Source organism: Cherax quadricarinatus, chromosome 2 (assembly GCF_038502225.1).
Source record: "Cherax quadricarinatus isolate ZL_2023a chromosome 2, ASM3850222v1, whole genome shotgun sequence".
NCBI lineage: Eukaryota > Metazoa > Arthropoda > Malacostraca > Decapoda > Parastacidae > Cherax > Cherax quadricarinatus.
This window is the reverse complement of record NC_091293.1, coordinates 16,601,543-16,614,805: the sequence shown is the minus strand read 5'-3', so window position 1 is coordinate 16,614,805 and position 13,263 is coordinate 16,601,543. Positions and strand designations below refer to the sequence as shown.

General features: G+C 40.0%; 1 protein-coding gene across 2 annotated transcripts in view; it reads left to right on the top strand.

Annotated features, from left to right (window-relative positions):
- LOC128686858 (uncharacterized protein ZK1073.1) overlaps positions 1–13,263 on the top strand; it is a 421,598-nt gene that overhangs the window by 373,667 nt on the left and 34,668 nt on the right. For both annotated transcript variants that reach the window (XM_070087444.1, XM_070087446.1), the window contains one exon: positions 153–262. In XM_070087444.1, coding sequence (XP_069943545.1) covers positions 153–262 — 110 coding nt within the window. The remainder of the gene's footprint in view (positions 1–152; positions 263–13,263) is intronic.

Sequence of the window (13,263 nt, the reverse complement as noted above, 5' to 3'; positions counted from 1 at the left end):
GCACAGTCAATATAAGTATACTTAACATGACATTAAACTCCACACAAATTTTGCAACTTAGTCAAGTGACATTCCATTTATGATTTCTAATGTTAACTTAAGACTAAGTTGAAGGAGGAACCACCATTGTGACCTCTATGTCACTCCCACAGCAACTGGACTCAGCAGAGAACAAGGAACACCTCATCAAGGAGTACCAGGATCGCCTACAGAGCAAGATCAACCCCAAGAACCTGCGCAAATATGTGGAAGCTTTCCTCAAGTGAGTCTGTGTGTCAACTGCCCTGTAATAGTAACATAGCATTAGGGTTAATTTGCCCAAAATGCTTTGCATACTAGTAGCTTTCTTTTGTGCCTACCAATGTTTTCTTACATGTTAACTACTTCATTTTCACCACATACAGAAATAAAATTTGTATTTGTAAGGCAGGGTGACTCAAAGAGGGGAAACACTTTTATCATTCCTCATTCTCTGTCTTACCAGAAGTCCACAGACATCTCAGTTCAAATTACCCTCCAAACTGCAAACTTGTACCTTATCTTTCAATGTGCAGGAGCTGTGTCCCACACATTTTGTTTGATAATTGGAGAGATTGTCTGGTTATTTTTTTTTTCATTTGAAATTGTCAAAATCCATTAGAGAGGTTTCACTGTACAGTGGACCCCCAGTTAACGATATTTTTTCACTCCAGAAGTATGTTCAGGTGCCAGTACTGACCGAATTTGTTCCCATAAGAAATATTGTGAAGTAGATTAGTCCATTTCAGACCCCCAAACATACACGTACAAACGCACTTACATAAATACACTTACATAATTGGTCGCATTTGGAGGTAATCGTTATGTGGGGGTCCACTGTATTTACATTGGTTCAGTGATCAACAATTCAATCACTCCATAAGAGTGATTGAATAGAGGTGGAGAAACTACAGCATGACAGTTAATAATTAACCCTTTGACTGTCGCAAGCCCCTTTCTATAACTGTCATTCTATGTCGCAAATGATAGAGAATCTTTTCCTGATGGTAATGACACCAAAAGTGTGAAATTTGGTCGAAAACTCACGGAATTACGCTCCCGCGAAGTTAGCGTCTCGGTGACATGTACACATCGCCGATTTCGCTGACTTTGAGCCCTGTTTTTGGGGAATTCCATTGCTCCAGTTGACCAAACTCATAGCTATTTCTTTAGAACTCCATTTTTTCTATCAGTTGAGTACAAGAAACCGCCCATTTACCGATTTGAACTACCCAATAAAGTGGTCAGAAATTGGCAATTTGGCCAATTTCATGCAAATTAAAAAAGATGCCAATTTCAAAATAGGGTCCAGAATAAACAATATAGACATTCTTGGCACTAAAATAACATATCCTCTGTTCATTAGTCACGTCTCTAGGCCCCTCTTATTTTACTATTGCTTTATATTTTGATTTTTTATTCATACAAAAAATACAAAATTTACTGTTATGCATACTGCATTATTGTAAAAATGGTATAAATAATATCAGTGCACTAGTGAAAGAATATTAGACTCCCCAGTTGATGTGTATTGGACGTGTGGTGTGATTTGCTTACACCTGAACGCTGGTAAAAATCGAACATTTCTGCTACTTTGAGCTCAATTTCACGGTTGTTTTCATCATGAAACTAATCAAACTCATCTCTATTTCTGTAATATGTTTTCCATTTTATCACGTGAGACCATGAAAACGAGAATACAGTGGTCCCTCGTTTTTCGTATTTAATCCGTTCCTGGAGGAGCTACTATTATCGAAATCTACGATTTTCGAATCAATTTTCCCCATAAGAAATAATGTAAATACAATTAATCCGTTCCTGACACCCAGAAGTATTAAAACAAAAAAAATTTTTACATGAAATATAGATGTAGTACATAAACAATACAATGGGACATGATGAAGGAAACATTAACAGCATAACACTTATCTTTATTGGCGATTCTTCTTAGTGTATGGAAGACTGGAGGAGGAGAGAGATTGAATTAGTTACTGTTTGGAAGGGGAATCCCCTTCCAGCAACACCTCAGGTACCAATTGCTTTTCTGGGGCTGCTTCTCTTCTCTGTTTCTTAATGCCACTAGGACCAGCTTTAGAGTCACTGGAGTCCTGTCTCGCAAAATAACTGTCCAGAGAGCTCTGTTTCTGGCGTCTCTTTAACACTTCCCTAAAATGGCTCAAGACTTTGTCACTGTACATGTTGCCAGCATGGCTTGCAACAGCCTTGTCAGGGTGATGTTTCTCCCTAAATCTTTCCATCTTACCCCATATTGCAAAAATCTCCTTAATTTCTGAAGAAGGCACCTTCTTCCTTCTCTCTTCCTCCTCCTCTGCAGCAAGATTCTGAGCTGTGATCTGTTGCTGTTCCTGCTGAAGCTCTTGCAGCTCCTCAGTAGTGAGCTCTTCATTGTGGTCTTCCAACTCTTCCACATCTTCCAAACTCACATCCAACCCCATGGAACTCTCCAGTGCCACAATAGATTTAACAACAGACATAGTCTCATCAGGGTCAGTCCCAAACCCTTCAAAATCCCTCTTGTCGACACAGTCTGGCCACAATTTTCTCCAAGCAGAGTTCAAAGTCCTGGTAGTCACTCCCTCCCAAGCCTTACCTATAAGGCTTATGCGATGGAGGATACTGAAGTGTTCTCTCCAAAAATCTCTTAGGGTCAAGTGAGTGTCTGAGGTCACATTAAAGCACCTTTCAAACATTGCTTTGGTGTAGAGTTTTTTAAAGTTTGCAATGACCTGCTGGTCCATGGGCTGGAGGAGAGGAGTGGTATTGGGGGGCAAGAACTTTACTGTAATGAACCCAAACTCCTCGAAAATTAGATCATCCAAGTTTGGAGGATGAGCAGGTGCATTGTCCATTACTAGGAGGCACTTGAGATCCAATTTCTTTTCCAGGAGGTAATTCTTCACACTAGGGCCAAACACTTCATTGAACCACTCGACGAAAATTTCCCTTGTGACCCATGCCTTACTATTAAATTTCCAAAACACACACAATTTACTCTTTATAACATTCTTTTTCTTGAACACTCTGGGATTTTCAGAATGGTACACTAGTAATGGCTTCGCTTTGAAATCCCCACTAGCATTAGCACAGAACATGAGCGTCAGCCTGTCTTTCATAGGCTTGTGTCCTGGCAGTGCCTTTTCCTCCTGTGTAATGTAGGTCCTCTTTGGCATTTTCTTCCAAAAGAGGCCTGTTTCATCACAATTGAACACTTGTTCAGGTTTCAGTCCTTCAGCCTCTATGTACTCCTTGAATTCATGCACATATTTTTCAGGTAGTAGGTTGGTAGACAGCAACCACCCAGGGAAGTACTACCGTCCTGCCAGATGACTGTGAAACAAAAACCTGTAACTGTTTTGCATGATGGTAGGATTGCTGGTTTCTTTTTCTGTCTCATAAACACGCTAAGATAACAGGGATATCTTGCTACTCCTACTTACACTTTGGTCACACTTCACAGACACGCACATGCATATATATATATACATACATCTAGGTTTTTCTCCTTTTTCTAAATAGCTCTTGTTCTTTTTTATTTCTTCTATTGTCCATGGGGAAGTGGAAAAGAATCTTTCCTCCGTAAGCCATGCGTGTCGTATGAGGCGACTAAAATGCCGGGAGCAATGGGCTAGTAACCCCTTCTCCTGTATACAATTACTAAAAAAGAGAAGAAGAAAAACTTTATAAAACTGGGTTGCTTAAATGTGCGTGGATGTAGTGCGGATGACAAGAAACAGATGATTGCTGATGTTATGAATGAAAAGAAGTTGGATGTCCTGGCCCTAAGCGAAACAAAGCTGAAGGGGGTAGGAGAGTTTCAGTGGGGGGAAATAAATGGGATTAAATCTGGAGTATCTGAGAGAGTTAGAGCAAAGGAAGGGGTAGCAGTAATGTTAAATGATCAGTTATGGAAGGAGAAAAGAGAATATGAATGTGTAAATTCAAGAATTATGTGGATTAAAGTAAAGGTTGGATGCGAGAAGTGGGTCATAATAAGCGTGTATGCACCTGGAGAAGAGAGGAATGCAGAGGAGAGAGAGAGATTTTGGGAGATGTTAAGTGAATGTATAGGAGCCTTTGAACCAAGTGAGAGAGTAATTGTGGTAGGGGACTTGAATGCTAAAGTAGGAGAAACTTTTAGAGAGGGTGTGGTAGGTAAGTTTGGGGTGCCAGGTGTAAATGATAATGGGAGCCCTTTGATTGAACTTTGTATAGAAAGGGGTTTAGTTATAGGTAATACATATTTTAAGAAAAAGAGGATAAATAAGTATACACGATATGATGTAGGGCGAAATGACAGTAGTTTGTTGGATTATGTATTGGTAGATAAAAGACTGTTGAGTAGACTTCAGGATGTACATGTTTATAGAGGGGCCACAGATATATCAGATCACTTTCTAGTTGTAGCTACACTGAGAGTAAAAGGTAGATGGGATACAAGGAGAATAGAAGCATCAGGGAAGAGAGAGGTGAAGGTTTATAAACTAAAAGAGGAGGCAGTTAGGGTAAGATATAAACAGCTATTGGAGGATAGATGGGCTAATGAGAGCATAGGCAATGGGGTCGAAGAGGTATGGGGTAGGTTTAAAAATGTAGTGTTAGAGTGTTCAGCAGAAGTTTGTGGTTACAGGAAAGTGGGTGCAGGAGGGAAGAGGAGCGATTGGTGGAATGATGATGTAAAGAGAGTAGTAAGGGAGAAAAAGTTAGCATATGAGAAGTTTTTACAAAGTAGAAGTGATGCAAGGAGGGAAGAGTATATGGAGAAAAAGAGAGAAGTTAAGAGAGTGGTGAAGCAATGTAAAAAGAGAGCAAATGAGAGAGTGGGTGAGATGTTATCAACAAATTTTGTTGAAAATAAGAAAAAGTTTTGGAGTGAGATTAACAAGTTAAGAAAGCCTAGAGAACAAATGGATTTGTCAGTTAAAAATAGGAGAGGAGAGTTATTAAATGGAGAGGTAGAGGTATTGGGAAGATGGAAGGAATATTTTGAGGAATTGTTAAATGTTGATGAAGATAGGGAAGCTGTGATTTCGTGTATAGGGCAAGGAGGAATAACATCTTGTAGGAGTGAGGAAGAGCCAGTTGTGAGTGTGGGGGAAGTTCGTGAGGCAGTAGGTAATATGAAAGGGGGTAAGGCAGCCGGGATTGATGGGATAAAGATAGAAATGTTAAAAGCAGGTGGGGATATAGTTTTGGAGTGGTTGGTGCAATTATTTAATAAATGTATGGAAGAGGGTAAGGTACCTAGGGATTGGCAGAGAGCATGCATAGTTCCTTTGTATAAAGGCAAAGGGGATAAAAGAGAGTGCAAAAATTATAGGGGGATAAGTCTGTTGAGTGTACCTGGTAAAGTGTATGGTAGAGTTATAATTGAAAGAATTAAGAGTAAGACGGAGAATAGGATAGCAGATGAACAAGGAGGCTTTAGGAAAGGTAGGGGGTGTGTGGACCAGGTGTTTACAGTGAAACATATAAGTGAACAGTATTTAGATAAGGCTAAAGAGGTCTTTGTGGCATTTATGGATTTGGAAAAGGCGTATGACAGGGTGGATAGGGGGGCAATGTGGCAGATGTTGCAAGTGTATGGTGTAGGAGGTAGGTTACTGAAAGCAGTGAAGAGTTTTTACGAGGATAGTGAGGCTCAAGTTAGAGTATGTAGGAAAGAGGGAAATTTTTTCCCAGTAAAAGTAGGCCTTAGACAAGGATGTGTGATGTCACCGTGGTTGTTTAATATATTTATAGATGGGGTTGTAAGAGAAGTAAATGCGAGGGTCTTGGCAAGAGGCGTGGAGTTAAAAGATAAAGAATCACACACAAAGTGGGAGTTGTCACAGCTGCTCTTTGCCGATGACACTGTGCTCTTGGGAGATTCTGAAGAGAAGTTGCAGAGATTGGTGGATGAATTTGGTAGGGTGTGCAAAAGAAGAAAATTGAAGGTGAATACAGGAAAGAGTAAGGTTATGAGGATAACAAAAAGATTAGGTGATGAAAGATTGAATATCAGATTGGAGGGAGAGAGTATGGAGGAGGTGAACGTATTCAGATATTTGGGAGTGGACGTGTCAGCGGATGGGTCTATGAAAGATGAGGTGAATCATAGAATTGATGAGGGAAAAAGAGTGAGTGGTGCACTTAGGAGTCTGTGGAGACAAAGAACTTTGTCCTTGGAGGCAAAGAGGGGAATGTATGAGAGTATAGTTTTACCAACGCTCTTATATGGGTGTGAAGCGTGGGTGATGAATGTTGCAGCGAGGAGAAGGCTGGAGGCAGTGGAGATGTCATGTCTGAGGGCAATGTGTGGTGTGAATATAATGCAGAGAATTCGTAGTTTGGAAGTTAGGAGGAGGTGCGGGATTACCAAAACTGTTGTCCAGAGGGCTGAGGAAGGGTTGTTGAGGTGGTTCGGACATGTAGAGAGAATGGAGCGAAACAGAATGACTTCAAGAGTGTATCAGTCTGTAGTGGAAGGAAGGCGGGGTAGGGGTCGGCCTAGGAAGGGTTGGAGGGAGGGGGTAAAGGAGGTTTTGTGTGCGAGGGGCTTGGACTTCCAGCAGGCATGCGTGAGCGTGTTTGATAGGAGTGAATGGAGACAAATGGTTTTTAATACTTGACGTGCTGTTGGAGTGTGAGCAAAGTAACATTTATGAAGGGATTCAGGGAAACCGGCAGGCCGGACTTGAGTCCTGGAGATGGGAAGTACAGTGCCTGCACTCTGAAGGAGGGGTGTTAATGTTGCAGTTTAAAAACTGTAGTGTAAAGCACCCTTCTGGCAAGACAGTGATGGAGTGAATGATGGTGAAAGTTTTTCTTTTTCGGGCCACCCTGCCTTGGTGGGAATCGGCCGGTGTGATAATAAATAATAAAAAATTTTTCAGCCGCTTTGTGGTCCGAACTGGCAGCCTCACCATGCCTTACCACACTGTGTATGCCAGTACAGTTCTTAAATCTCTCAAACCAACCTTTGCTGGCCATAAATTCACTCACATCACCAATATTTGCAGGCAATTTCTTTACCAGATCGTCGTGCAACTGCCTAGCCTTTTCACAAATAATCAACGTCATAAGACTATCTCCTGCTAATTGTTTCTCATTTATCCACACCAATAATAACTTCTCAACATCTTCGAGTACTGGTGATCTCATTTTTGTCAGCATATTTACCCCTTTGCAACAACAGCATCCTTGATTTCCTTTTTCTTGGCCATAATGGAACATATGGTTGTGTAGGGTTTGTTATACATCCTGGCCAGTTTGGCTGCACTTAAGCCACTTTCATATTGTTCAATGATATTTTTCTTAAATTCAATCATATTTAGCGAGCCCATGTTTATACAAAAATATCGCTATGATTTCCAAAATCTACGACTCTCGAGAACTACAATTATCGAGGGACCACTGTACAACTATAAATACTATATGAAAATACACCTCAAAGTCGGTATTTTAATCCAAAAAAACGGTCAGTTTTTTTCTCATTATGCATTGCGTGCTGCAGGATTTTTTTTATGTGGTGCATACTGACCACACAGACCCATTCTCTCACATGTGGGCCTTCCAGCTTTCTCCTGCTTGATTTGAAGCTGCTAGAATTTATGCGTATTAATATGTCCAAAACACTGGCTCATAAGACATATATATACGACCAAAACAGTCAAAGGGTTAATGGATATTAAATTTACGAGATTTATTAGGTGCTTTTTAACTCGTTAACTGTCCAGATGTAGATCTACGGTTTCACTGCTAGCACTCCAAACGTAGATCAATGTTTTATTTTTCCTGCCTCCAAATTTGGCATGATTGGCATTGCCTGGTCAGTATAGAATTGGTCTCAACACTTGGTGTGCACAATATTAAAAAAATCTGAGACCACTTAGTACCTTGTTGGAGCACCAGTTCAGTTGAGCGCCAGCTAGAGGAAACAGTGCTGAAAACACCAAGAATTCATTGATGTCATATCATATTAACACTCCCCTTTTAAGAGGAAAGTGATGTTGACCACAAGTTTAGTGACTTGAGATGGATGTGGCCACAAGTGGTTGAGGAAATATCAAAAACCTTGATAATAACCCATGTGCAATATTTGTGCCATATCCTTTTAATTTGGATACCACTGGTAGTGTCATTCTGCCAGAATGTCCTATAACCTATGTCCTAAGTAAAGAGAAACAATTCTGGAACATGTATGATACGTGTTTGGCAGGCTAGCTGGCTGTCTGATTGACTTTGGCTGTCTCTATCTCTGTATCTGTCTATGTCTGTCTTTATCTATCTCTGTCTCTGTCTTTATCTCACAGGTATATATAAGTATAGTTATCATACATAGTATAAATTACCTAGGATAACCCAAAGAATCCAGACAAAGTGCTATACAGCCTCTCCTCACATACTGACGTACTCACTTACTGACAACTGAGAGTTATGATGGGCTCTCCTACGAGTTGGTATTGTATGCTGTACGAGAACTTGGGTCATGGAAATGGGTAGTGCAGCATCTCAGTGTTAAACATGTTCACCTAGCAGCAAATAGGTACCTGGGTGTTAGTCGACTGGTGTGGTTCGCATCCTGGGGGACAAGATTAAGGACCCCAATGGAAATAAGTTAGACAGTCCTTGATGACGCACTGACTTTCTTGGGTTATCCTGGGTGGCTAACCCCCCAGGGTTAAAAATCCGAACTAAATCTTATCTTATCTAACATCTCAATCTCCTTCTTACAGCCACTCAGTACACTAGCTTTCATAGTCTCCAAGACTACATATTTGTACAAGCTTGTACTTTATTGTGCACCCCATAGTACAAGATAGAGTTAGAAGTGCAGCAGGACTTGGAAGAGGGAAAAGAAGAGGAAAATGGAAGTACAAAAGAAGTTTATAGTACAGGGGTTAGCTGGTGTGTTTGTCTGTGTGTTAACATTCTCTGTCTCTCTCATGGCAGCTTAATTAAGAAATGATTAAACTCAGTGAACAAGGTATGTCACTGGCAATAATAATAATATTTTTTGTTTTTTTTTTCTTAACAAGTTGGCCGTCTCCCACCAAGGCAGGGTGACCCAAAAAAGAAAGAAAATACCCAAAAAGAAAATACTTTCATCATCATTCAACACTTTCACCACACTCGCACATTATCACTGTTTTTGCAGAGGTGCTCAGAATACAACAGTTTAGAAGTATACACATATAAAGATACACAACATATCCCTCCAAACTGCCAATATCCCAAACCCCTCCTTTAAAGTGCAGGCATTGTACTTCCCATTTCCAGGACTCAAGTCCGACTATATGAAAATAACCGGTTTCCCTGAATCCCTTCACTAAATATTACCCTGCTCACACTCCAACAGATCGTCAGGTCCCAAGTACCATTCGTCTCCATTCACTCCTATATAACACGCTCACGCACGCTTGCTGGAAGTCCAAGCCCCTTGCCCACAAAACCTCCTTTACCCCCTCTCTCCAACCCTTTCGAGGACGACCCCTACCCCGCCTTCCTTCCCCTATAGATTTATATGCTTTCCATGTCATTCTACTTTGATCCATTCTCTCTAAATGACCAAACCACCTCAACAACCCCTCTTCTGCACTCTGACTAATACTTTTATTAACTCCACACCTTCTCCTAATTTCCACACTCCGAATTTTCTGCATAATATTTACACCACACATTGCCCTTAAACAGGACATCTCCACTGCCTCCAACTGTCTCCTCGCTGCTGCATTTACCACCCAAGCTTCACACCCATATAAGAGTGTTGGTACTACTATACTTTCATACATTCCCTTCTTTGCCTCCATAGATAACGTTTTTTGACTCCACATATACCTCAACGCACCACTCACCTTTTTTCCCTCATCAATTCTATGATTAACTTCATCCTTCATAAATCCATCCGCCGACACATCAACTCCCAAGTATCTGAAAACATTCACTTCTTCCATACTCCTCCTCCCCAATTTGATATCCAATTTTTCTTTATCTAAATCATTTGACACCCTCATCACCTTACTCTTTTCTATGTTCACTTTCAACTTTCTACCTTTACACACATTCCCAAACTCATCCACTAACCTTTGCAATTTTTCTTTAGAATCTCCCATAAGCACAGTATCATCAGCAAAAAGTAACTGTGTCAATTCCCATTTTGAATTTGATTCCCCAGAATTTAATCCCACCCCTCTCCCGAACACCCTAGCATTTACTTCCTTTACAACCCCATCTATAAATATATTAAACAACCATGGTGACATTACACATCCCTGTCTAAGACCTACTTTTACCGGGAAGTAGTCTCCCTCTCTTCTACACACCCTAACCTGAGCCTCACTTTCCTCATAAAAACTCTTTACAGCATTTAATAACTTACCACCTATTCCATATACTTGCAACATCTGCCACATTGCTCCTCTATCCACTCTATCATATGCCTTTTCTAAATCCATAAATGCAATAAAAACTTCCCTACCTTTATCTAAATACTGTTCACATATATGCTTCAATGTAAACACTTGATCTACACATCCCCTACCCACTCTGAAACCTCCTTGCTCATCTGCAATCCTACATTCTGTCTTACCTCTAATTCTTTCAATTATAACCCTACTGTACACTTTTCCTGATATACTCAGTAAACTTCTTCCTCTATAATTGTTACAGTCTCTTTTGTCCCCTTTCCCTTTATATAAAGGGATTATACATGCTCTCCGCCAATCCCTAGGTACCTCCCCCTCTTTCATACATTTATTAAACAAAAGTACCAACCACTCCAACACTATATCCCCCCCTGCTTTTAACATTTCTGTCATGATCCCATCAGTTCCAGCTGCTTTACCCCCTTTCATTTTACGTAATGCCTCACGTACCTCCCCCACACTTACATTCTGCTCTTCTTCACTCCTAAAAGATGGTATACCTCCCTGACCAGTGCATGAAATTACTGCCTCTGTTTCTTCCCTAACATTTAAAAGTTCCTCAAAATATTCTCGCCATCTACCTAATACCTCCATCTCCCCATCTACTAACTCCCCTACTCTGCTTTTAACTGACAAATCCATACTTTCCCTAGGCTTTCTTAACTTGTTTAACTCACTCCAAATTTTTTTCTTATTTTCATTAAAATTTCTTGACAGTGCCTCTCCCACTCTATCATCTGCTCTCCTTTTGCACTCTCTCACCACTCTCTTTACCTTTCTTTTACTCTCCATATACTCTGCTCTTCTTATAACACTTCTGCTTTGTAAAAATCTCTCATAAGCTACCTTTTTCTCTTTTATCACACCCTTTACTTCATCATTCCACCAATCACTCCTCTTTCCTCCTGCACCCACCCTCCTATAACCACAAACTTCTGCCCCACATTCTAATACTGCATTTTTAAAACTATTCCAACCCTCTTCAACCCCCCCCCCCCCCACTACTCATCTTTGCACTAGCCCACCTTTCTGCCAATAGTCGCTTATATCTCACCCGAACTTCCTCCTCCCTTAGTTTATACACTTTCACCTCCCTCTTACTTGTTGTTGCCACCTTCCTCTTTTCCCATCTACCTCTTACTCTAACTGTAGCTACAATTAAATAATGATCCGATATATCAGTTGCCCCTCTATAAACATGTACATCCTGGAGCCTACCCATCAACCTTTTATCCACCAATACATAATCTAATAAACTACTTTCATTACGTGCTACATCATACCTTGTATATTTATTTATCCTCTTTTTCATAAAATATGTATTACTTATTACCAAATCTCTTTCTACACATAGCTCAATTAAATGCTCCCCATTTACATTTACCCCTGGCACTCCAAATTTACCTACTACTCCCTCCATAACATGTTTACCCACTTAAGCATTGAAATCCCTAACCACCATTACTCTCACACTTGATTCAAAACTCCCCACGCATTCACTCAACATTTCCCAAAATCTCTCTCTCTCCTCTACACTTCTCTCTTCTCCAGGTGCATACACGCTTATTATAACCCACTTTTCACATCCAATCTTTATTTTACTCCACATAATCCTTGAATTAATACATTTATAGTCCCTCTTTTCCTGCCATAGCTTATCCTTCAACATTATTGCTACTCCTTCTTTAGCTCTAACTCTATTTGAAACCCCTGACCTAATCCCATTTATTCCTGTCCACTGAAACTCTCCCACCCCCTTCAGCTTTGTTTCACTTAAAGCCAGGACATCCAGCTTCTTCTCATTCATAACATCCACAATCATCTCTTTCTTATTATCTGCACAACATCCATGCACATTCAGACTTCCCACTTTGACAATTTTCTTCTTCTTATTCTTTTTAGTAATCTTTACAGGAAAAGGGGTTACTAGCCCATTGTTCCCGGCGTTTTAGTTGATTTTTACAACACGCATGGCTTAAGGAGGAAAGATTCTTATTCCACTTCCCCATGGATATAAAAGGAAAAGTAATAAGACCAAGAACTATTAAGATAAAATCAAAGAAAACTCAGATGAGTGCGTATAAATAAATGTGTACATGTATGTGTAGTGTGACCTAAGTGTAAGTAGAAGTAGCAAGACATACCTGTAATCTTGCATATTTATGAGACAGACAAAAGACATCAGCAATCCTACCATCATGTAAAACAATCACAGGCTTTCGTTTTACACTCACTTGGCAGGACGGTAGTACCTCCCTGGGTGGTTGCTGTCTACCAACCTACTACCATAATAATAATACTGATTAATAATAACAATTGCTCTGGAGTGCTTTAAATGTCAGCTACCTAACCTAACTTATACAAAATACAGTGGATCCTTGTCTTACAAGTTTAATCCATTCCAGGAGCTAGCTCATAACTCGATTTACTCGTATATCAAATTAATTTTCCTCATTTAAATTAACTGATAAGCCATTAATCCGTTCCTGAACTCTGGAGAGACGAGAAAAAAATACATACTTGAATATGACGCTATTATCAACTGTACGGCTTATTTATGTATCACAATTCATCTAATATGACATATTAAACAATATAATTAACACAGAAACATGATATATACTCTAGAATGAATAAAATAGGCCATAATATGGTGGCAGAGGCAGTGGCGGAAGCGTCTGCCATTTCCTGTGTGTATATACTGAGAGTATCTTCCCATGCTCTTGTTATAAAAAAAACAGAGTATTTTTGAGGCTAACTGCAGTAGATCACTAGTTTTCTAAGGAAAACACTAAAAATATTGTATATAAACACATAATAA